Source organism: Diadema antillarum, unplaced genomic scaffold, assembly GCF_040938485.1.
Source record: "Diadema antillarum isolate AM-2024a unplaced genomic scaffold, OU_Dant_1.0 seq00000692_RagTag, whole genome shotgun sequence".
Lineage (NCBI taxonomy): Eukaryota > Metazoa > Echinodermata > Echinoidea > Diadematoida > Diadematidae > Diadema > Diadema antillarum.
The window spans coordinates 664,662-688,804 of record NW_027271597.1 but is presented as its reverse complement, the minus strand read 5'-3'; the positions used below and the strand labels follow the sequence as shown (position 1 = coordinate 688,804).

Genomic DNA, 24,143 nt, shown 5'->3' with positions numbered 1-24,143 from the left:
CATAATAAAAGAGCACTTGACTTGACTCTTTCTAAAGGCAGGGGGAATAATATTACCCATAACATTTGTCGGTAACGAGTCGGGGGAATGTGTACTTTTTTCAAAAGATGCAATTTTGTGAAATTCTCTTTATATTTTCCTTATATTGTTGTACGCATTTGACATCTAAGTTATTCATACACTGCAATAGTCTTCTCATCCAGCGGTTACTGCACAAAAACTTAAAAAATTCGTAACTTTTGAACGGATTGTCCAATTTTCCTCAAACTTTCAATGATGTGTTCTACTAATATTGCTACATTCTCTCAATCCTTATGTTTATGAAGGTGAACTTGTCCTTTAATTTGTAGCCGGCAGGCAAAGATTTTAGACATCTCCATAAATTGTCAGCCAACAAAGTGACCAGTCTGCAACATGCACACGATACTCTAAAGATCTACATATAATACTTGTCTTTTAACCTGATCGTATACAGTGTTTGATTGTATACAGTCCAATGGTGAAGCTGTAGCTCTCAGCTATTTCCTTCACCGGACAATCTTGCCTTTGTAGGGCAGATATGTAACAAAAATTGGTTGAAATGCTCACATCCGGCGGAAAGTATGAAATTTTGCATATAGGGGTATTTTGGGGCGCTGATTTCAAATATTGCCGGATCCAAGAGATCTGACTACGGGGTCGGCCGCCATTTTGAATTCCAATATGGCCGCCATCACAAAACAAATTCAAAGATCCCTATCTTCAGTTCTGAATGATCTGTGGCACCAAAATTTGGTACACATGAGCGTTTTGACTTATTGAATTTGATGACAGATTGATTCGGAGTGTCTGACAAACATCTAATGGCCGCCATTTTGAATTCCAATATGGCCGCCTCGACGAAATATTCAAAATCCCTATCTCGATTTCTAAGTGGTGAGTGACCCTGAAATTAGGTGTAAACAAGTATTTTAACATACTGAGTTAAAATATTAACTGATGTGATGTGTCTGACAAACGCAATGCCTGCTAGTTTGAATTCCAATGTGGCTACGAAGACAAACATCACGACTAACATTCACGGGCATGTCAAAAAGTGCAGCAAAAAGGAAGCATAATGCACCTTTCACTGACGTCACAATGTAAATACATCAGCGCGCACTCTATCTGTTACAAACGCGCGCTCAATCAGGTAGCCTAATTTACAAACCCGAGATAGAGATTTTCAACACTCCAACATGGCAAATATGTATTAAATTCAAATTGGCTGCCGTGCAGCTTGTCAGACATATCAAATAAGTCTGTTATTGAAGTCATCATAATTTCATGCTTTTATATATCAAATTCCAATGGCTAATGTCATTCAGAACTGAAGATAGGGATCTTTGACGGCGGCCATATTGGAATTCAAAATGGCGGCCGACCCCGTGATCAGATCTCTTGGATCCGGCAATTTTTGAAATCAGCGCCTCAAAATACCGCTATATGCAAAATTTCATACTTTCCGCCGGATGTGAGCATCTTTTTCACATATCTGCCCCACTATTATATCCCTATTCCGCAGAGATTTTTTTCTGACTGGTCACTCATCAGAAGCAAAGTTTGTTACTTCCGACCACCCACCGTAGTGCATTGGATTGCAATTTGATGAACCCCACTTGTGTTTGTCGACCATCAGGTCAGTGTCAGACATGTCGCACGTGATTCTCATTGGCCTATCTTGCCTCAGCGGATCGCCACCCGCCATGTCTGACACTGACCTGATAGTCGACCAACACAAGCCTATTTGGATAGCCCTTCACAGCAATGTCAGCAGGAAGTCTCTGGTTTATAGTGAGGTCTAGGAACAATGATACAATATGCAAGTGTAGCATTACAACAAAATGATACAATTTTACATACAAGTAAAAAAAAATATCGAAATAACCACAACAATGTAGGGAAATACAGAGAAGTGAAGGGAAGGCAAAGTTGAACTGCTATCTGATTGATTTCCAAAGTGGAGTAGAAAATATGATTGAGTAAAATATGATTGAGTACCACCTTTGTGGGATTATTGTGTCGAGTAGCAGGTGAAAAGAATGGATACTAAACACCTATTCACCTGCCGTCTCCACTTCCTATCTCGTTCACCACCCTTGTGCGACGCACCAGTGTCTCTCACCTAGCCATTATCATTAAGATTGTTCAATCTGTCAACCTGTTGCATGGCAACAGCGATCATCATGTCAGGTGCCTGATGCTATCCATTTGGAAATTAGATTGTGCTTGAGCAGTGTTTGACTGTCTAGCTCACACGTGGGTGGTAGTCTGCGCATTCTAGTCTTGAGATTTTGCTTCAACGTAGAAAGTGTTGCGATATCGTGCCAAACCATTTTAATGCTGTCATTCGAGTGGCGAGATGAAATTGTGTGTACTGTAGAGACTATATTTCTGTCAGTCTGTATGGAGCAGTATGTGGATTTAATAATACTTTGCTGGAGTGAAAATTAGGCGTGAGCAGTGCTCAGTGACTGAGTGGCTTGTCCGGAGTGGCCTTAATGCCGGGCAGTAGTTCACCATTATTGCTTGTCGTTGTATAGCGATTTAGAAAGTAATTGGGTTCACAATTTGTATGGATACTAGCAGTGTTGTGGAATTTGATTTGATTCTAATCGCTACTTTAATTTGGCTTCGAAAATTCCAGTTGTCATGGTGCAACCCAAATATGGAGGGAAATGGGGTTAAAGGGGCAGTACATGGAGTGTTGGCGGTTTTGATGAAGAGTTGCTACTGTAGGTGCCATGTATTTTGTGAACATAATATTTTGTGAATCTGGAGTTGTAAGACAGTTTAACCAGTGGTTGAATTCATGAGCGGGAAACCATCTTTCAGCAGAACATGGTAGATTTGTGATCAGGAAAGACTGCAAAGGAATGCAAAACAGTTGCGTTGACTAAGGAGATAAATGAGCAATTTCATACTGAAAACATGAAAGGGGCCTGCGGCATGTACAGAGCTTGATTATTTGCTGTGGTATTTTATATCAAAATGTACCCTTTGAAATCAAGGAAACAGAGTTTGCTACATCAAATATTTTCAAAATGAAACTCAAACCTATTTATTGCAAGAACATAACCGATGAAATATGATTGTGGATTATTTGTGCTCGTAGTCGATTGATATGTTTGCTCTCTTTTGTTAATTGTAGAGTGCTTAGAAACATTATCGTCTTAAGTGCTATAGATATTATTATTATTATGATTGTTTACAACCATTTATTTCAAGAGCATAGCATTTTGCAAGTATTGTTATCCAATAAAAGACTTGTAAGACAGCTTTGTGAGAGGTTAGATATGCACTCAAGAACATCAGTAACAGAATGCAAAATATATATCATCCCTTTAAAAGATGCAAATTTAGTAATTTCTCACGTTCGAGACAATATTTCAGTTTTTTGTGTAATGGGAGGCAGTGTTTTAGTTTGTGGTTGATTTTTGGAATTCAGTGTTTTGTGAAAATTTGTGAAAATGCTGCAAAAAATATGTCACATACGGTATGTTACCAATATGAAGTTCATGCAGTATGACATTTACAGAAATATGCCACAGAGGCTCCAGAGCATTGACCATGAAAACATACATCAAAGCTGGTAAGGTTAGCCATGACATTTTGTCCTGCGTATTTTAGAATGGAGGGACATTACCCATTAAGTAACATATACTGTAAAACTAGTAAGCTAATGAATATCAGTGTATCCTTTTCATTTTCCAATTCTCAACCTCCCTGCACAGATGCTATCATTAACACATGAAGCATGACAGCAGGTGTGAGCTGAACATCTGGGCAAGACAGTAACCCCATCTACCAGCCAGGCCCGGCCCGGCTCTTCCGGCCCCGGCCCAGTCCCATTGCACCTGTAGATTGCCACCAGCCACCCCAGGAGATCCACCCACCAGTCATGGGGTGTGGGAATTCCATGCAGGCCCACCAGGAGATGGGTAAATCTGAGAGAAGTGAGTACATTGGGCTTTATAAGAGTTCTGCTATTTATGTGTGATGGAGATGACTTTGGAGCCAGGAAAATATGAAGAGTTTGATTGCAAAAGGAATTAACTCCATTCTTGTCAAGTTGAGATATATGTGATTAAACCTGCTAAAAACAAAGAAAATGATAGGTAAATATGTTTTTTTTCTATCAAACCTTCAATTACATTCTTTGTTATGCAACAAATGAGGTATCATTGGAAACATTTCATTTTTGCTCTATCAGATGACAGACTTACTTGAAAATATATGAATATGACACTTAATGGGTTATGCAATCAGACTTGTCATATGTTCTTTGAGAGTGCTATAAAGAATGAAAAGAGGAAAATATGATTGCAGATGTATGTGTGATAATTCACATGAGATCATAAGAGTGTATTATCAATTGAAATAATCACTTGAAGGAAACCTTGTCAAAAGGAAACTCTTTTGGCCACATGATGATTTGATATTATGACATTTGGAATAATTAGAATATTCTAAAGACTCCAAGGACTGTGCTCTGATGCTGTATTCAAATCCTGTCTTAAAGAACACAAAAATCTCAGGACCAGGACTACTGATTGGACAATATCAGCTGTCAAACACTCAACCTGTTGCTTGGAATAATTGGCGTACATTGAATTTACTCTATGAGGAATAGCAGTATCTCCGTGACAACAGCTTTTTGTCCCCGCCGAACGAGTTCGAGCAGGGGACTATGAAACGGGCTCCGTACGTGTGTGTGTCCGTGTGTCCGTCCGTGTGTCCGTCCGTCCGTCCGTCCGTCCGTCCGTCCGTCCGTCCGTCCGTGTGTCCGTGTGTGCGTCCGTGTGTGATCAAAATCTTCAATTTGCTACTTCTCTGTCATTTATGAGCCAATTTTGATTCTGTTTGCTTTATATGATAGCACTACGTGGGAGCTTTGAAACTTCTACACAGAATTTCAGTCGTGACCTTTGACCTTGACCTTTGACCTATATTGTACATTTTGCTACAAAATGCTACTCCTTCGCCATTTCTAACCCGATTTCGATTCCGTTTGCTTTATGTGATGGCACTAGGTGAGGGCTTCAAAACTTCTACACAGAATTTTGACCTTTGACTTCTTTGACCTTTGACCTTGATTTTTTGACCTATATTGTACATTTTGCTACAAAATGCTACTCCTTCGCCATTTCTAACCCGATTTCGATTCCGTTTGCTTTATGTGATGGCACTAGGTGAGGGCTTCAAAACTTCTACACAGAATTTTGACCTTTGACTTCTTTGACCTTTGACCTTGATTTTTGACCTATATTGTACATTTTGCTACAAAATGCTACTCCTTCGCCATTTCTAACCCGATTTCGATTCCGTTTGCTTTATGTGATGGCACTAGTTGAGGGCTTCAAAACTTCTACACAGAATTTTGACCTTTGACTTCTTTGACCTTTGACCTTGATTTTTGACCTATATTGTGCATTTTGCTACAGAATGCTACTCCTTCGCCATTTTTAACCCGATTTCGATTCCGTTTGCTTTATATGATGGCACTAGGTGAGGGCTTCAAAACTTCTACACAGAATTTTGACCTTTGTCTTCTTTGACCTTTGACCTTGATTTTTGACCTATATTGTACATTGGCTACAGAATGCTACTCCTTCGCCATTTCTAACCCAATTTCGATTCCGTTTGCTTTATGTGATGGCACTAGGTGAGGGCTTCAAAACTTCTACACAGAATTTTGACCTTTGACTTCTTTGACCTTTGACCTTGATTTTTGACCTATATTGCACATTTTGTTACAAAATGCTACTTCCGGCGGGGACATATGTTACGCACCGCGTAATTTCTACTTTTCCTTGTTAGCTAGAGGGAGATAATGATATGATATTGGAGGGAGGTGATAATTATATTGCCTCTCGTTGATGAGCATTTGAACTTGTGAAGAGATGATTTGATGGTAATAATTAACACATGGCCCGAGGAAGAGACAGGTTATTCATGTCACTTCAAACGGTCAACAGCAGATGTAAATCATTTACAGGCCTTCAACAATGGTGTGTGTGTGTGGGGGGGGGGGGGGGGGGCATGGGTGGGAGAGGCCTGTGAGTGGTTGAATGACATATGGGATACATTACGGGCTTTTTCTTTTTTCCTCATGAAATGGATAGGCAGGATTGTGGAGTGGCTCTTCATTTTTAAAATCCATTTCTTCCAGGCAATGTTTGCCGAATCTCTCGCAACTGCCATGCAGATAACGAAAGGATGATTGGGTATGATTGCCTGGTTTAAAGGGGAGGGGGGACCTTTGGATGCGTTTGAGTGCTCTCTGAAAGTGAAGCAAACCATACCTGCAGACCCGTGCCAGAGGAGCACTCGAATGCTCCTAAAGTGTACCATACCAAACCTAACCGAGCCAAAAGTGTACCAAAACTGTACCGAAAGTTTGCATATGATGAATGCTCATAAACACTCATACATCGTAATGCGAAGAGTTTATTCTCTTTGTTCTAGACATTTGGTAAGTACTTTAAGTGTGTCAGATGAATGACCCTGTTGCTACAAAATGCATGACCCCTCTAAAAATAACTCATAAGGTACGCTTTCTCCACAGAGTGCTCGAATGCTCCAAAATAAATCTGGCATAGTTCAGCACGGTTCGCTTTGGTTTGGTTTACTTTTGAGCGCTCAAACGCACTCTTACAGTCATTTGTGGATATTTGCCCAATAGCTTTAATCTTGGGTTACAAGTTCATAGATCACACCTTCTTTTATCTGATTTTCAGAGAACATTTACAATACTTTCCAGTCTAAGATGCTTTTGTACTGTTTTTCACAAGCTGTGCTGTTACAGATCAGAACTACAGCTAGGTTTTTATAGTGAAGGAAGAAGACAAGGTAGATATTTTCACTGTGCTGCTTAACCAAGGGTGGACAAAAGTGTGACATAATACAAAGTAGTATTGTTGATGTTTTTTTTTACTTGATGCTTTGGGAATTTAGAATTATGCTGCATACTCGTGTTGTCAAAGCAAGTCGTTATCCATTAAAGAACGGGCTGTAGATAACTGCCTGACATGCAACAAATCACAGCAATGCATAAAGAAACTTATATCTCCATATGTCTGTATGTAATTTCAAGGAAAGAATAATGTAAACTATGATAAAGTATTTAGAAATGTCTTCATGAACATGATATCTGTTAAGGAGGAATGAGTTATGAACATTTTATTATCATACTGTCAATTGATTTTCTAGTATTTTTCCACTATATATTAACATTTTGGCTTAGATATGAATCTTGTCTTAAAGACCTCTTTCGTATTTTCTTGCAGTGAGAGAAAATTCTCAAGTCAAGAAAGAAAAGCAACACTTCCATCCGCCATCCAACTTCCGCTCCATCTCTAACACTCAGAGGTGCTTCATTTGAGTGTGGTCTGTAGTATTACAGGGATCGTATAGTTTTGGTTGAGACCTAATTTAAGGTTTCTAATATTTTTGGGTGAGATAATGAAAAACCTCTTATGAAATATGAAAGAGCATGTGATTCTATGAGGAATTCAATGTTTATTTGATGAAAATCGGTTTTGAAATGGCTGAGATATCAAAAAAGAGCGATTCTGATAAAGTGTGGGACCCACACTTTATTACATTCGCTTTGTTTTACTTTGTTTTTGGATGTTTCAGTCATTCTAAACCCGATTTTCATCAAATGAACTTTGAATTCGTATTAAAATGGTATGCTCTGTACTATAGCATAAGTGTTTTCTTGATAGCTCGCAAAAAGTTAAAAGCCCAATTCTCATCTCCACCAATACTGTACCGTCCCTTTAACTTTTACAACCTCGAAAATGAAGCCCTCCTCTCATTCTCCCTTTGTTTTCTCTTTCTCTCATGCTCTTTTGCTTACATTGTTTCCGACCAGGTCTCAAAGCTGCCCTCCTGATCCAGAAGTGGTACCGGCGCTACCGGGCACGGCTCGAGGCGAGGAGAAGGTGCACATGGAAAATCTTCCAGAGTATAGAGTACGCCGGAGAGCAGGATCAGTTGAAGGTATGCAGCATACAGTGATGTAGGACGATTTGTGGCTGATTTTGATTTGGTCTGTGTCATTCTTTAACCCTTACTTACCTGGGGGGGGGGAGGGCATAATGGCCCCCCTCGACGAATTCCGCGACCATTCCGGCACGCAAATTTTTTTGACCGCGCCGCTTGCTGACTTTTTACTTTCAAGTCTCGCGCAACGTTTGAGACCAGATTTGTCGCGCCCGGGCATACCGTTCTGAAGCCACACCCCTTCAAAAAATTTTCGTCAACCCAAAAATTGCTCAAAAACATGATTTTGTGTACAAAGTCAATACAAATTGTGTTTTTGCAATTAATTCATATAAAGATTCATATTTTTTATTTTTAATGGCTGAAATCAATTTATTTTAGTATAATTATGCTTCAAAAAATGTGTATGACAAATTCTGCTGAAAAAAACAAAAACAAAAGTTCGAAAAAACAAAGAAATACATGAAAAATTGATAAAACAATAAAATGCATAAGAAATTAATTTTGATACCTAGTCTTTTTTTACGCACAAATGTTCGGAATGTTACTAGGAATATTTACACCAAAAATCAGCATTCCATAAGCTTTTATAAGCCAATTACAGACGAAAAATGAGGTTTTTTGCATATGTTTGAATAATTAATTAATTTAAAATAGAAAATGCAAATTTTTTGAAAATTTAACTTGACCGTCTTGTAAATTACATCCGGCTTTATATTCATGCAAAATTTTGCGGCGATCGCGCGATCAACGGCCGAGATCTGAAGGCGGGGGGGGGGGGGGGGGGGGGGCATAATTGATGTGAAGATTAGGATTAGGGTTAGGGTTATGTCTGTGGATAGAATTTATGTTTGGCTTAGCTGCAGATATTTCATGGGAGCAATTGTTGCTGGAGTAAATGTCATGGAATCTTCTCGGGAGGGGGGGGGGGGGGGGATTTCATTAATGGCCATATATGTGGCATGTGACCACTATGGACAGGTGGCTGCTAAGGCAGGTTTGACTGTATAATGAGCAAGTTGATGGGACATATTCAACCCTTATACACATGGTACCTAAACAATAAAGGTTGTTCCTGACATCAGAAAGCCCACCCATGGCTTGCCTGACAGAGCAACAAGTGAGTCATACATTTCGGGTTCAGATTATTCAATATATGTAGGAGGAGATGGATGGAAACCTTTTATTTATGTCATCAGCTTCCAGCTATCTCGCCCAAGCAGAGCACTCACTTTGGAGCCATTCTTATGCAACCCTCAAATATACGCAGCTCTGGAACTCCTAAGTTCATTAACCCTATCTGCCAAAAGATTTTTTTTAATATCCTTCAAAAATCCATAAGAATTCCTTGATCACTATATTTTACCAAAATTTAATCAACTGTTCCAATGTGTCATTATTGGCTTTTCCTGCAAATTTCATTCAATGGTGTTCGCAACTTCTTGAGTTATTTTGCAAACAAACAAACCAACGCTGATGAAATCATAACCTTCTTCCTTGGCCAAGGTAAAAATAGCACTGCCTTTGATTCTCATATATTTGCCTTGTGCACACCTTCAGAAATGCCTATTTATATTTCATATGTGAATCTGCTAGGTTACCCACTTTTCCCCCTTTTTATAGCCTTCCCCGGGATCATGGAGGTCCTAGGCTGTAAGGTGTATTGTGCATTAAAACTTGTGCTATCGTGAACCTGTCCATGACGGTGAATGATGAGTGAAAACAGTATTATTCAATGAGAAAGCAGAGAAGGACAGCTGTAGCATGAAGGCTCCATCACTCTTCACAAAGATTTGTTTGTATCTGGCTGCGTGACCTCAGAGTAACATTCACTGATACTCAATCAAATCTCTCCCAGCTGCATTTTACGCAATGAAATCATCCTACAAGACTAGTTGTCCTATATGACCTCCATCAAGGAAGGAGGAGGTTAAAGTGATCATTGGCGTCGGTTTGTCTGTTGGCAAAATAACTCAAAAAGTTGAGAACGGATTTGAATGAAATGTGCAGGAAAAGTCAATAATGACACAAAGAAGAGATGATTAAATTTTGGAATTGATCTGGGAAATTTTATGGATTTTTAAAGGATTTTTTTATCTTTTGGCATATAAGGTCAATGAACTTGGGAGTTCTAGCTGCGCGTACTGGAGGTTTACATACATGTACGCGCACCAAAGCGCGTGCTCTGCTCGGGCAAGGCGCCATGCAGGGAAGCTGATGATGTAACAAAAGGCTTCTATATTTGGAAATTTCATGCATTCATATGTGGAAATGAGTTGTTAGCTTGGCAGAGGTTGGCACTCTCCGTGTGCTTTTCTACTTTTCTTAGAGTGCTTCAGGTATCACCAAGCTGCCCGAGTGTGCAGCACCCTGTACTTATCGTGTAATTAATTAGATTTTGTGAAACAGTGAATAGGATGGAAGATTGTAGTTTGAAGGAGATACGTGCCATTTTCTAATGACCAAATTGATTTCATTTTATAGTGTCATGTTGCATCCACCCTCCACTTATAAAGTGTGCTTCTGTTCCACAGACTTGTTAGCTCTCAACTAGAATCAGCCTAGCTGCAAAACCGTAACAGAAAATTTAGTGAAACTCCTGCTTGTGGCTTAAATGCTTTTAATGAGCATCGTCCTGCCCTTGCCCAGTCTAATAGCTGGGGAAGCAAGCTATTACTTGATTGCTGCAAGTGTTGCCTAGTTATATGGGAAACGTGACGAAACAAAAGGCGCAACTCCACTTCCCTTCAGCGTTCATATCCTCCACTTGGTTTGTCCTATCACTGGTGTTTGTTTCCGTGGCAACGGCATTCCCTCCAGGCAGTACCTTGTGACAATGACACACACTGCTGTGTAGATTCCAGCAGGAGGGGCAGCAAATAATATGACGGTTAAAGCTTCTGTTTACCATTGGGAACAGTGATTAAAAAATGTTTGAGTTATTATATTTGATTGTATAGTTCAGATGTATCACAAAACATCCTACCATATAAAAATTGTGCAATAAAGTCACAAATATAAGGAGATATCACTGATTTTCTCAGTAAACCATCACCGTAGAAAGTCTATTCTAGAAACAATTTTAATAAAACTACCGTTCACATTTGTATATTTAACCATACTTAACATTTCTTATACCGATTGGCATTTTTACATGGGTTGTTTCTATCCATAACTCACATTTTAGAAATATTTTGAAGCAGTAAAGCTGTTTTTTTCTTTTTCATCTGCAATGGGCTTTGTTAAAGCCAGTAAGACAGGAAGGAACCAAAGACTGTGGGAATGAAGTGGGGTTGTATCAGGAGGCTTCCCTTTCAATTTGTCACAATTTATCTGCTGCTCTCCAAGATTCCATTTTCTGATTAGAAATTAGTTGCACCTGTCAGAAACTAAAGTATATATACATTGCGTACGATGTTTGTGTTTTGTGTCATGTGCTATTGAAAAAAATGACTTCAACAAAACCTATGTTCTCCATTTTGCATGAAATATAAATAATTTTTCCTTGTGTTTTGAAAATTGTAAATGTATTTAACGTGCAGAACAACAGAAGCAAAAAAAAAAAAAATTGTCAATAGAGGATATAAAACTTGGGATGGGGATGCATTTTCCCATTCTCAGCCAATACTTGTGCACTGGCTTCATTGCTAATGAGGAAGAAATAAAGCTCTAGAAAATTTGAATTTTAACAATGAGGATTTTGAATGAAGAGAAAATTGAATGTGGGGCACCATTTCCAGTCAGCTGTAGAAGCTTGGATGATTTATCCATTCATGCACACCAACCAGTCATGGTTGATGGAAAGCAGTTTTGTCCTTTGAGTTACTATGATCTTCAGTAGATGTTGACTTATTGATAGTTACACGTATATACACACAAAGTCAAATGAACTGCATTTATGTACATACATGCATAGCTACATGCCATCGTACATGCAAACATTCTATATACACACACATACATACATACATGCATACTGTATGCAAAGTTTAAATGCAGAACAGATATCCACCTCTATCAATTGAAGATATTTGATATATGGAAAAAAATGATATGGTATAACTTGTGTGAGAACTTTGAGAATATCTTCCCAAAATATTTCTTTTTATATGATCAGTGCAGTATAAAAAAAAAGCTTTCATTTTTCCCTATTTGATGATGACCTTATAAATTGTTGAGGACGGACTAATTTTGCTCTAACACTCATTTCCCATGGATACCTGCCAGAGTATTCTCGGGACTCATCTTCAACGGGTTAGAAAACTGAAAATGACATTTTATTCTAATTTGGCACTAAATCTCTTATAGCAGTAAAGCATGCAAATGAATGGGATATAATATAGTTGAAAATATTAAGGAGACACAAGTTGTCTCCCTAAATTAGGATCCATAGATTTAAATATATATATATATATGTGACCCGCTATAACAAAAGGGTCCTAAAGTCGCGCACGGTCGAAGCCGTGAAAATCGAGTTTGAAGTCAGAGCATCAAAATTAATCAAAACTTACGATTTTCTGATTTTGAAATATTATTGTAGTCTGACATATCTTCTATCATCTGTCGAAATTTTGAAGCAAAATGGTGAGAGGAAAGACCAAAATATAGCGTTTTTCTGGGTCATGTTTTTTGGCGTTTCAACGAAGCAGAAACTGGTTCCAAAATTTGGATTGAGCGCCACAGATAGGCTCCGCCCCTAACAACGACCAGAGTGATCTCATTGGTCAGTTTGCTGCTTGCCGCTAACCGAAGCGTGAAGCTCACACACTGCCCAGTTGACTGGTGCGTGCAGGCGGGGTGCGCTATGCCCAGCCGCTTCTCCTGGCATCCTGGTCACTGATTGGTCGGTGAGGAGACCGCCGACGCTGTGCTTGAATGAGCATTTCGGGAGTTGCTAGGGTTTGCCTTCTATTGTCCGGAGGGGAAAACAGACTTGTGTGTCCCTTGATCGCGATTTCGTCACAAGGAAAACTTTTAGGGTGCTTTACTCGAAACTGATTTCCCAGACGTCTCGACATGCTCTCTTTTAAACATCGATATCTCCGCTGCCGATTATTTTTATAAAATGTGTTGTATATCAATTTAAAGCAGAAAGATTAGGAAATTATGCCATGCAATTTTCAAATAATTGACCTCGCCCGACTTTAGGATCATTTTGTTGTAGCGGGTCACATATAGATAGATGTATGTATTATGTATACATATAAAACTATGTGTGTGTGTGTGTGTGTGTGTGTGTGTGTGTATGTGTGTGTGTTTGTCTTTGTGTGCATGCGCGTGAAGACAACCAGAGAAAGAGAGAAGGGGGAAGAGGGGAGTTTTGCTAAATCAACCTCCTTTTCTGAAAACAACGAACTTGAATAGACATCTCAAGCATTTTTTCTTTCTTTTTTTAAAGTGGAATATTTGAACATAGCTGCCCTGAATGAACTCTTGTCCATTTGTGTGTGTGTGTTTGTGTGTGTTTGTGTGTGTGTGTGTGTGTGTGTGTGTGTGTCTGTGTGTGTCTGTGTCTGAATCATGCTGTTAACAGCACCTGAGCATAATTTAGCAAAATATTCCTTGGGAAGAAAAAAAGAAGTGTGCATTCATCGGTCATTCTCAAGAATATTGTGCTGTCTATGTCGTGAATTGCTGGCCCTCGAAGAAAGAGGAGATGGTGAATACCAGAGCTTTAATCTTCAAACAGCCAGGCTTTTTCAACAACAACAACAAAACAAAAAATGGAATAAGAAGAAAGAATTGGTCTATGAATGGAGAAACATTTCTGCTGTAACCGCCACCACTTTGCTGTGAAGAATTGCACACTACTTCTGTGTTTGAATGAAGGAATTTCACTTTCTATATTTGCTACTCTAGAATGTGATGACATTGTCCCGGGTAAGGTAGTGAATATTTCTTATCGAGTAAGAGCGTGGGAGCTAATTTTGTTCTCCAGCAGCCAAGATGGAAGATGATAAGATGAAGTTACAATGTATTCAATTCCTCTTATTATACCCTTGAAAGCTGCTACCTACAGCAGTGCTAAGCTCATTTGTATTTTTTTTTTTGAGGCTGCCATGAACTTACTGTGGCAGACTCCTGCATTTTTTCTCTCTCTGAAACCGAAATTAATCGTATCGTTGCCTTTTTTAATTTCATTACTTTTGTTCAAATCTTTTAAAACTTATTTTTATTCAATGCAAATTGCATATCTATTTTGTAGATTTCATTTCAAATGTGTGCATTATCATTTATGTGTAGTTTTCACAGAAAAATGCAGAAATAAAAAGAAAATCGCATTGGAGCTGAAACTGCAATAAGTTTGCACTTTGGAGCATGTGAGTGAGTCACTCCGTAATTGGATAAGGGGATTGATTGCAATTATTGCAGTGCAGTAGGGACAAATTTGATAGTGATAAAAGTCAGTATATGGTGATAGATTGAGTGTTTGTGATAGGTAGTTGTCCAACCCATGGTTGCTCAGCAGCCAAGTTCCATTATATACCACCTGTCAGTGGTATTGTGTGTATCAATGAACATATTTGGGTCATGTTAAAAGCTTAACATGTATATGCAATGAGAGAGTGGAGAGAAATGAATCAGACTTGACGTTTCCTTGATATTTTGAGAGGGGCAGATTTATGAAAACTGTGACATATTTATAATGCAGTACATTCCATGATGATTTTACCACATACATTTTCACTCAGAATTTCATTGTGAGCGATTTTTTTGGTTTTTTTTTTTGTCTTTTACCTTCCGATGCTTAGTAAGAAATGAGTACCCAACTTTTTTTTCGAAATGCTAACTTAGAAATGCCAAACGAAAAAAAAGAATTGCTGAGTTATCAATTATTTGTTTGGGAATTTGACTCATACTTGATACTTTGAATTAAGCAAGAAGAAATCTCTGACAAACTTTTACGAAAATGGCGTTTGCTCGTAACTCAGGATTACTAACTTATTGATACAGAGATGGTAAATTGATGATGTAAAATATCAGTTGGGATTGCCTTGTGCATTGATTGTGCAACAGGGACTAGAAAACACATCTGTTGCCATTCATTTTGGAAATGCAAAATTTTGAGAATGTAGCTGTCGCATTTTAACACGCTTTCTCTGTGCAGATTAATAAAATCTATCTTATTCACATTTCTGCTTTGTGTTACATAGGCATCCCTTTAATGGATCAATGCTGAATTGAGCATTAGTCACTTGAAATATCCCCCCCCCCTCCAAAAAAAAGCAACAACAAATATATTCTGATTACTCAATCCATTACCAAGGCAATATGGCTTCTGATCCCTTGTTATGGCAATGCGGTCTCTAAGGTAGCATGCGCAGTGTATTCGGGGATAGAGCTCGGAATATATATGGGGACCTTAATAAACGAATGGCTATTGTTGCCATTGTGATGTGGGTTTAGCTAATTACATCCACATTACATAGAACATCACTAGACCCTGGCGAGGACAATAATATCCCAACATGTAATTAAGAGATAGATAGAGTGACAATGAAGGGTCAGCTGAAGAGATAGTTAGAAATACAAGAAAGAAGAAGAGCGATATAGATAGATAGATAGATGGATAGATGGATAGATAGATAGATAGATACAAAGATAGATAAGTAGATGGATAGATAGGATAGATATGTAGATAGATAGATAGATAGATGGATAGATAGATAGGTAGATAGATACATAGATAGATAGATAGGTAGATAGATACATAGATAGGTAGATAGATAGATAGAAGTAGAGGAAAAAGTAAAGGAGAGATACAAATTTAGAGAAATAAAAATGAAAAAGAAAGAGAAAAGCAGTAAAAGAGAGTGGGATAGAGAGATAAGGAGAAAGGAGAAAGAGAAAAAAAGAAAAGGAAAGAGAGGAATATATAAAGAGAGAAAAAGAGATAAGAGAAAGGATATATGTATATATCTATCTATATATATATATATATATATATATATATATATATATATATATATAAAGAAAGAGAGAGGGGGAGAGAAAGAAGGAAAGGGGAGAGAGAGGAATACAGGAGGAAACAAAACTAGGTAGTACATAGTAGTAGGACTATCATTAAAGAATCTAAGTAAGAGATTGTTTGCCAACTTGGGGTGTGATTCGTATTTTCGTGAGTAATATTTGAAAGAACGTAGGACAGTTAAAGAATTTCTGCCGACTGCATGTATCTCAATTATGTACGAATACTCATGCATGAATGGATGGTGTATCCATGGTGACGTCTTGTTGCCACTCGAAGAGACTTACTCTGTACAGCTTTTGGTACACGCATTTTTCATCAACATCAGCATTTGATTCCAGTGGCAGTTTACTATTGAATCCTACATAAAGAATATCTATTTAAGCTGACCTTCAAATTCTAGAGGTGAATGAAAGGAGGTACTATTCTTTGCTTATCAAAATCCTTGCAAAATGCATACATGGGTAAAGATAAAGCAACAATATTATTCCGTGGTTGATATAGTATTGATACGGAGCTCTTTCTGTGTGAAATTTGTGGCAGAACGTGCGTGCTTGTATTCTATATACAAATAGAGAGATCGGGGGGGGGGGGGGGGGGGAGAGGGAGGGGCACAATTAGAGGGGCAGTAGAAATTACATGAGATGCCTGAGAGAGTGACATTGTTTATTTCCAGAGAATCCCAAATAACTTATTGCCTATGCTCACAAAGTCCTTCGAAGGAGAGATGAAAACTAAAAAGCAGGACTATAGAACTCGTACTAATTGCATGCACCTGAAGCTATTGTAACAAGGCTAGATGTTTGATATAAACTGTAAACAAAAGTGTTACCGGGTTAGTAGTCTTTGTATTAGTCTGCTAATTGCTTTAAATGTTTCAAATAAACATTACCAAGTCTAAAGACCCCTCTAGACTGCTGGTGGTGTGAAGTTTACATCTTAATTCCTCGGAGTCAAGAAAATTTCTCATATTCCAATTCAGCGCATGTTTTGTTTTCTACAGTGATTATGTTTTTTGTTTTTGTTTTTATCCTCCCAGTTTGAGGTTTGACATGAAGAGCTATTGTTAGGGATGTGTTCTTCCATCTCTATGGTGATCATGGGCAATGTTCTGTACACGTTCAGTCTCATTAATTAGCAGTCAGTCAGGTTGATGCTGCCCCTCTCTGTTCAGCAGTGGTGGAAATGCATTCTTTCTTTCTCATTGACAGTATGACACTGCATCTCTCTCTTTTTTTTCTCTCTCCTCCCCCCCCCCCCTTCCCTGTATGTGATCATTATACTTGTCTTTCATCTTGATATTTTCTGTATAGTGGAATAGCAGATGACATTTTCAGCAACAAAAGTAGACAATGGTAATGTGAGGTCGGACAGTCGTAGTAATCATACACTGATTGAGTTTTGACGTTTGTCTTTGATCATTTGCGTGGAGTAGATGTCATCAAACATTTAGCAAGAGATAATTTCAATTGATCCCGAAATCAGAACTGTGTCTGAAAATATTTGTGAAAAGTTGTCAGCTGTAGTTCTGTGAATACTTGTTGTTGGGCTTTCTAGCCAGTGATTTTCATAGATGATGAATTATATTTGACACCAAATCTTTTGTTGGTATAATTTTGTGGAATTTTTAGGTGAATATTTTCTATTTTTGTCATTAATGCCAAAAAGTGATTTTTTTTAATACCATTTGTATTAAAAGGATGACTAAGCATAGCTTTCCATCTGGCATGGCAAAGTACACACTTATTATGCCTCCGCAACGAAGTGGCCGGAGGCATTATGTTTTCGGGTCGTCCGTCCGTCCGTCCGTCCGTCCGTACGTCCGTACGTCCGTCCGTACGTCCGTCCGTACGTCCGTCCGTACGTCCGTCCGTACGTCCGTCCGTCCCGTTTTGTTTTTGTCGATATCTCAAGAACCGTGTGGTGGTTTTACATCAAACTTGGTATGAGGGTATATCCTTGGGGGATAATACTTTGTGTGGATTTTAGGGTCACAGGGTCAAAGGTCAAAGGTCACAGGTTATTTTGTGAAAAAATTGAAATTTCATGTTTTTCTCCATATCTCGCAAATGGTTCAAGGTATCTTCATGAAACTTAGTATATATGCTTGTACCGATGGGCAGTGATTATCTAGGGAAGTTGGGGGTCATGGGTCAAAGGTCAGGGGGTCAAAGGTCAAGGTCAACTCCTCAAAATATCACTACTTTCCTTAAAATGCAGTATGCCTGAAGGTTTTTTTTTTTTTAAACTTGATGTATGGCATGTATTACCCAATATATATTTTTGGGGAAGTTTCTTGCCAAAAGGTCAAAGGTCAAAAGGTCAAAGGTCAAGTGAAAGTGCTAAATTGCACTTTTTCCTCCATATCTCGAAAGTAACTCAAGGTATCATCATGAAACTTACATATTTATGCATGTTCAACCTAACAGTGATTCTCTTTGGAACTGTGAGGTCAAAGGTCAAAGGCCAGGTTTAGATAATGTCATTTAATATTTTGCCAGTTGTGTGAAACTGTCATCACACATTGTCAAGACATTGTACTATAGACCTATTAGGAGAACCATGCATTATGGCGGAGGCATATCAGTAGCCGTAGCGATATATCTAGTTTTACTGATGGATTGCAGCTTGGATAATCCCCCCTCCCCCCCCCCCTTGAATTTTGACCGCAATATTAAACCCGCACCCCCAAAAGTGTGCATTTCTGTATGTTTAGATTGGGCTTGGAATGAATTAATCATTACTCTCCACAGATTGTCCATAGCAGATTGGATATTCCATCTGTCTGTTTTCCTAAATCAGACTGCATCATCCTTTTTTCAAAATAATCAATACTTAACTTCATTTAGGGCAATGCCTTCAAGAGAAATGAAAAAAAAAAACCAAAAACACTTCAACAATCCACTGAAGGCATGCATGGTTGACTGGGCAGTGATAAAAGGCAAGCGGTTGCCATGGCAATCAAGTAAACAATGGATATCATCCTCATAACTTGTGCAATTATATTGCTCGTTGATGTGAACGGAACAAAATCTATTCATTGCCATTTACGACTCTCGTATTCAGTTGATGGTTCTCAATAGAGGAAATTGTCTCTCTTCTCTTTCTCCCTCTCTCTTTCTTTCTCTCACTCTCTCTCTCTCTCTCTCTTTCTCTCTCTCTCTCTCTCTCTCTCTCATTTCTTTCTCAAGGGTAACCTTCTGATATCTTACTGACAGCCTTGCTAGAATCAAAAGACGGATTCTGCCCATTTTGTTTCAGGGATAGTTCAAGTTTGACATTTGGGCCTCTCAATTTGAGAAAATGTCAACAGAACTTGGAAGTTGGAGCTCGGTATATGAGAGGAAATTATGAGTGAAGGTGATTGTAAAAACTATTGCAAAAACTTGGTTTGCAGCTGCTGCAGTAAAAGATGTGGGAGACCAATTTTTGTAATCAGTAATTTTCAAGCATGAAATGTCAGTGAATGTGAAATGTATTCATAACAGCTAGTGCTTATCATTTGTGTAGTTCATTGCGAGACCATGGTGTGAGTATTCAGCATAATAGATTGGAAGACACTAAGTGTTGTGGACTGTGAAGGCCAAGGCAGTCCATAAAATCAAATCAAATTGAATGAGATGACCCGCACACCATACTTTGGGTTTGACCGTTCGTCCAGATGAGGACAAGGAAAATACAGATATATTACAATTTGTAGGAGTATCTGCTGCCTTTCACAAGCAGTGAGTTGCTCCTCATATTTGTGCCAGAAATAGATGTGAGAATCACATAGTTTCGGCAAGTACACATACCATTATCATTTCAAAGGATGATTTCAAACATTTCTCCAAAATATTCAGTTTCATTCTGGTATGTCATCAATCTGTTTGAAGCGTCTTTGAAAAGCACAAAGTTTCTAGTGACAGTCAAAAAGGGCAGGTGCACTAGATGAAATTGCAAGAGGTAATGGCTCTCAACATTCCAGTTGAAGATTTGGTGTAAATAATAGAATTTTACTACTCTGTATGGAACACATCCATTATGTACTCTTCCGCAATCTAACAGTCGCATACATGTCATTGTATACATATCAAATGACGGCGATGATAATTACCTGCTATTTTGAATGTGGAATTGATAAAAGATTTGGGCAGCTTGGCCTTGGTCCACTGGCAGTTAATGAAAATTCAGGTTAGTGATATGGATAAGACTGTTTGGAAAGACAACAGAGATACATTATTACTTTGAATTGGTTTGTTTTTGTCTTCCATGCATTCTCTCTCCCTCTCTCTGTCTGATTTGTTTAATACTGGGGAAGGACAGTGTTTGGGATGGTCTCTGTAGAGTAATTAAAGGACAAGTTCACCTTCATATACATGTGGATTGAGTGAATGCAGCAATATTAGTAGGACACATCAGTGAAAGTTTGAGGAAAATCCGACAATCCGTTCAAAAGTTATGAATTTTTAAAGTATCTGCACAGTCACTGCTGAATGAGGAGACTACTAGAGTGTATGATGTCACATGCGTACAACGATATAACGAAAATATAAAGAGAATTTCACAAAATTTTACTTTTTGAAAAAAGTGTCCATTTCCTCGACTCATCATTGACATATGTTAAGGGTAATATTATTCCCCTTGCCTTCTGAAAGAGGGAAGTCAAGTGTTCTATTATTATGCGAGAAAAGTGAAAATACATGTATCTTGCATTGTCCTTATATTTTCTTTATATCGTTGTACTCATGTGACATCACAAGCTGTTGTAGTCTTCTCATCCAGCAGTGACTAAGCAGAAACTTCAAAAATTCATAACTTTTAAACAGATTGTCTGATTTTCCTCAAACTCTTGCTGAAGTGTTCTATTAATATTGCTGCATTCACTCAATCCACATGTCTATGAAGGTGAACTTGTCCTTTAAAGGTACTGTTTGTTATTTGACAGAAGAATTGATGCGAATTCTGCCATGGCTGTGCTCTTCTGCAAATATTACACATCGTGAACACTTGGGGCCTTGCCTTGACAATTGAAATTTTTAAATTTGCGTGTGTAGATGCACTGTTTTCTGTTCTCAAGGTACAGTGCAGCTCAGAGTACTATAAAGCAACATATATTATCGCAGCATTAAATTTTTGCGAACTATAGCCGATGCATTTTTCCACGGCATGAAATTTTCGTGAATTGCAACTGGCATACAATGCATTATATAGTTCAGACAAGAACTTTTGCCCGCATTTTAATTTTGTGAATCTTCGCTCTCAGGAAATTTGTGACATTTAAATGCACACGAACATTCCTGGCTTTAGAGTACATGTGTACAGAGAACACTCACATATAGGCCCTATCATACTAATCTAAACTCTTAACATTTCTTTTGAGAACTCATTAGCCTTACATTTTATGCCCTATTGTGCCGGAGGAAGCTATTTTGTGATGCTTAAATTATGTACTTTTTTGGCTGTAACATGAAAATCTCCACCTCTGCCACTGTACAATGTAAATTCCTTTGAAATGCTATGCAAGATAATAATGTATATTTAACTTCATTTAACCATTTAACTGACCCAACACACACACACACACATAATCTGTATTAGAGAAAACAACATTCCTCACGTGAGAATTTGAATATAAGTTGTCTTCATCTTTATTTCTTCTTCACAGTTGTATAACTTCTTCAACAATCTGATGCAGACGGTTGGATCAGATGACAACAAGTCGAAGTACATTTTACAGAGCTCAAATGAAGGTTTGTGGACGATGGGAGGGGTGTGATTATTTTTATCTGTTTGTTCAACTAACTTGTGTGCTTTTGTATGTATGTCAGTGGTGTGAAAATGGCTTCAAACTTGAACCATTGTCGGAATTGGCGCCTGTCTTATACTTTGGACACATAACAAAAACAAATAAACAAACAAAAAACTGATATCCTTTGTTTATAGTCAGTCCCAGTTACTGGAAGGTACTCTAGTAGTTCATATTGATTTTTTTGTTTGTTTCTTTGAAAAATTTGGTTCACAGTTATTTTGCTTTAGCGTGTAGTAGTGTCTTTGTTTTTGAACAACTGGTGCCAGGTTCATAATGTCTTGGGGATTTTCTTAGCCACAATCATCTGGCTAGATACTGTATACGCTGAATATTTCGCGAGTCAGGTGCTATTCGCAAAATTAAAGACACGCGAAAATATTGACTCTGATCCCGATATGAATGTGAAGTAAACATGTACATTTTTCCATTTAGTACACAACTCCACAATCGTGAATTTAACCACTCGCCAAATCGCCGGGAAGTCCCGATTCGCAAAAATTTAGACTCGCTAAATATATGGCGTGTACAGTAGATAAAAGAGTGTACTCTTTGGATGAGGTTCAAGTATGAAAGCCTGTGCAAGAATTTCTATGTCTATGTCTGTGTATGAAATGATACCACATGCTTGTTGAATGTTTCTGACCCTAACCCTCGTTGTCATAACGAGAGTAACTATACCTGAATATCCTTGTATGTCGCAATGAATTAACAGGTTGTAAATGTGCTGACGTAACACTCTCTTCCACTTTTTTCAAAAAGTCAACTCTCTTCCGCTGTCTTTATGTCATTCATTACCTTCGTTGTTGGTATACAACCTTTGAAATCAAATACCGTGACAGCAGTCAGTCAAGGTGTTGTTTGGAAATTTGCTATTTTGCTTTCTCAGCCCCATATGTGCTATTTTGTGTTGTATTTCAAAAGAAAAGCCAGACAGGTTCTCATCGTACAAGACAAACTTTGATGCTACATACAAGACATTTTGTATTCATTTTAAATTAACCATTATATGGTTACACATAAATGAATAGAATAGTGGCAATTTTTGTGAGAATGACCTAATAATATGTCTTACATGTGCATACATGTACCTTTTTTGATATGTTGAATTCTGTGGAGATTTGCCTACTCCAGCTTCATCATGTGAGTCACTTTCTTTTCAATTGGATTGGAAGCTGACTGCAAGATGTGTATGTTAAATGTGTGTCTATTGATTGCCAGATTTTTCAATGTTCTCCTTTTTTATGAATACGTATTTTTATGCATTTCTTTCTCGCTAAACATTGCTAGATTTGCAAGGTGAGTGTTCGGTCTTGCTCTTGTTTGTGCTTATAGGTGGAATGTTGGTATTTCACTTTAGGATTAGTCCCCTTCACTCTCCACCCCTAGATTTGTTGTGTTACTGCATTTGAAGTTCTGTTCATGAATATTGACAGTTATTGCATGACATGGTATTTGTAAGTCATCAGATATCTTTCCCCTTCTATACTTTAGGTGATATTTGAATGGAACCAGGCCACTGTTGTCATCCCTACATTCAAAATCAAAACTTTAACTAAGACCAAGAAATGCACTGTGTTGTATACCTGTCAATCAAAATGTGTAAATGATCATAGTCATGGGAGTGTCACATTACTGTATACATGGTAATGTTTTGCAGCATTTTTGTTTTCATAACTTTTTGAACTGACTGACAGTCACAAAAGTAATGGCTCATGTGAGTTTTGCTTCATGTATCAATACAATGGGCTGGGTAGCAATCTATGGTGGGAAATGATGTTGATGATGATGATGAAACAGCATTTATATAGTGCCATTTATCTGTAGAAACATTCAAAGGTGCCCAGCTCCCACAAAGTGTCACACATCATTCACAAAGTTGCTGTTATTTCATATGAAAAGGAATCACACTTCTCATTCTTCCACTTTTGTTCGAGATAGTGAATTCAATCACTTGTGAAACGGTTTTACACTTACAAGTCCCAGTCTATGAAATATTATTAGTGCGAAATGTATGGCATATACATACATTACAGTCCATCAATCATGGAAAAATATGACATACAGTACTCAGAACTTCAGCAAATTCTATGGGATGTACTTGAGTATGCCTGCTCCATTCATTTTGGACATGTATTCAATGTCATATCAATTCAGCATTTTGAAATATGAAATAGGTGATAATGATAATGATGATGGTATCCCTTTCTGTGTGCATTTTCCCCTAAAATGGCCCATGGATTGATTTTCAATTCTGGGGGTTTTGTCATGTTTTTTGGCTTTTTGATATGACCAAATGTTCAGAAAAGAAACAGATGTTGATTGAAGTTGTGAAAATACAATATCTCAAACTTTTGG

The 24,143-nt window shown here is 38.1% G+C and overlaps 1 protein-coding gene across 1 annotated transcript in view; it reads left to right on the top strand.

The window, feature by feature from the left end:
- The first annotated feature begins 3,919 nt into the window (after positions 1–3,919).
- The window catches only part of LOC139737405 (serine/threonine-protein phosphatase with EF-hands 2-like), a 46,851-nt gene continuing 26,627 nt past the window's right edge, over positions 3,920–24,143 (top strand). Inside the window, exons 1-4 of the mRNA XM_071648081.1 lie at positions 3,920–3,974; positions 7,898–8,025; positions 21,645–21,729; positions 23,076–23,090. Of these exons, the coding sequence (XP_071504182.1) occupies positions 3,920–3,974; positions 7,898–8,025; positions 21,645–21,729; positions 23,076–23,090 (283 nt within the window). The remainder of the gene's footprint in view (positions 3,975–7,897; positions 8,026–21,644; positions 21,730–23,075; positions 23,091–24,143) is intronic.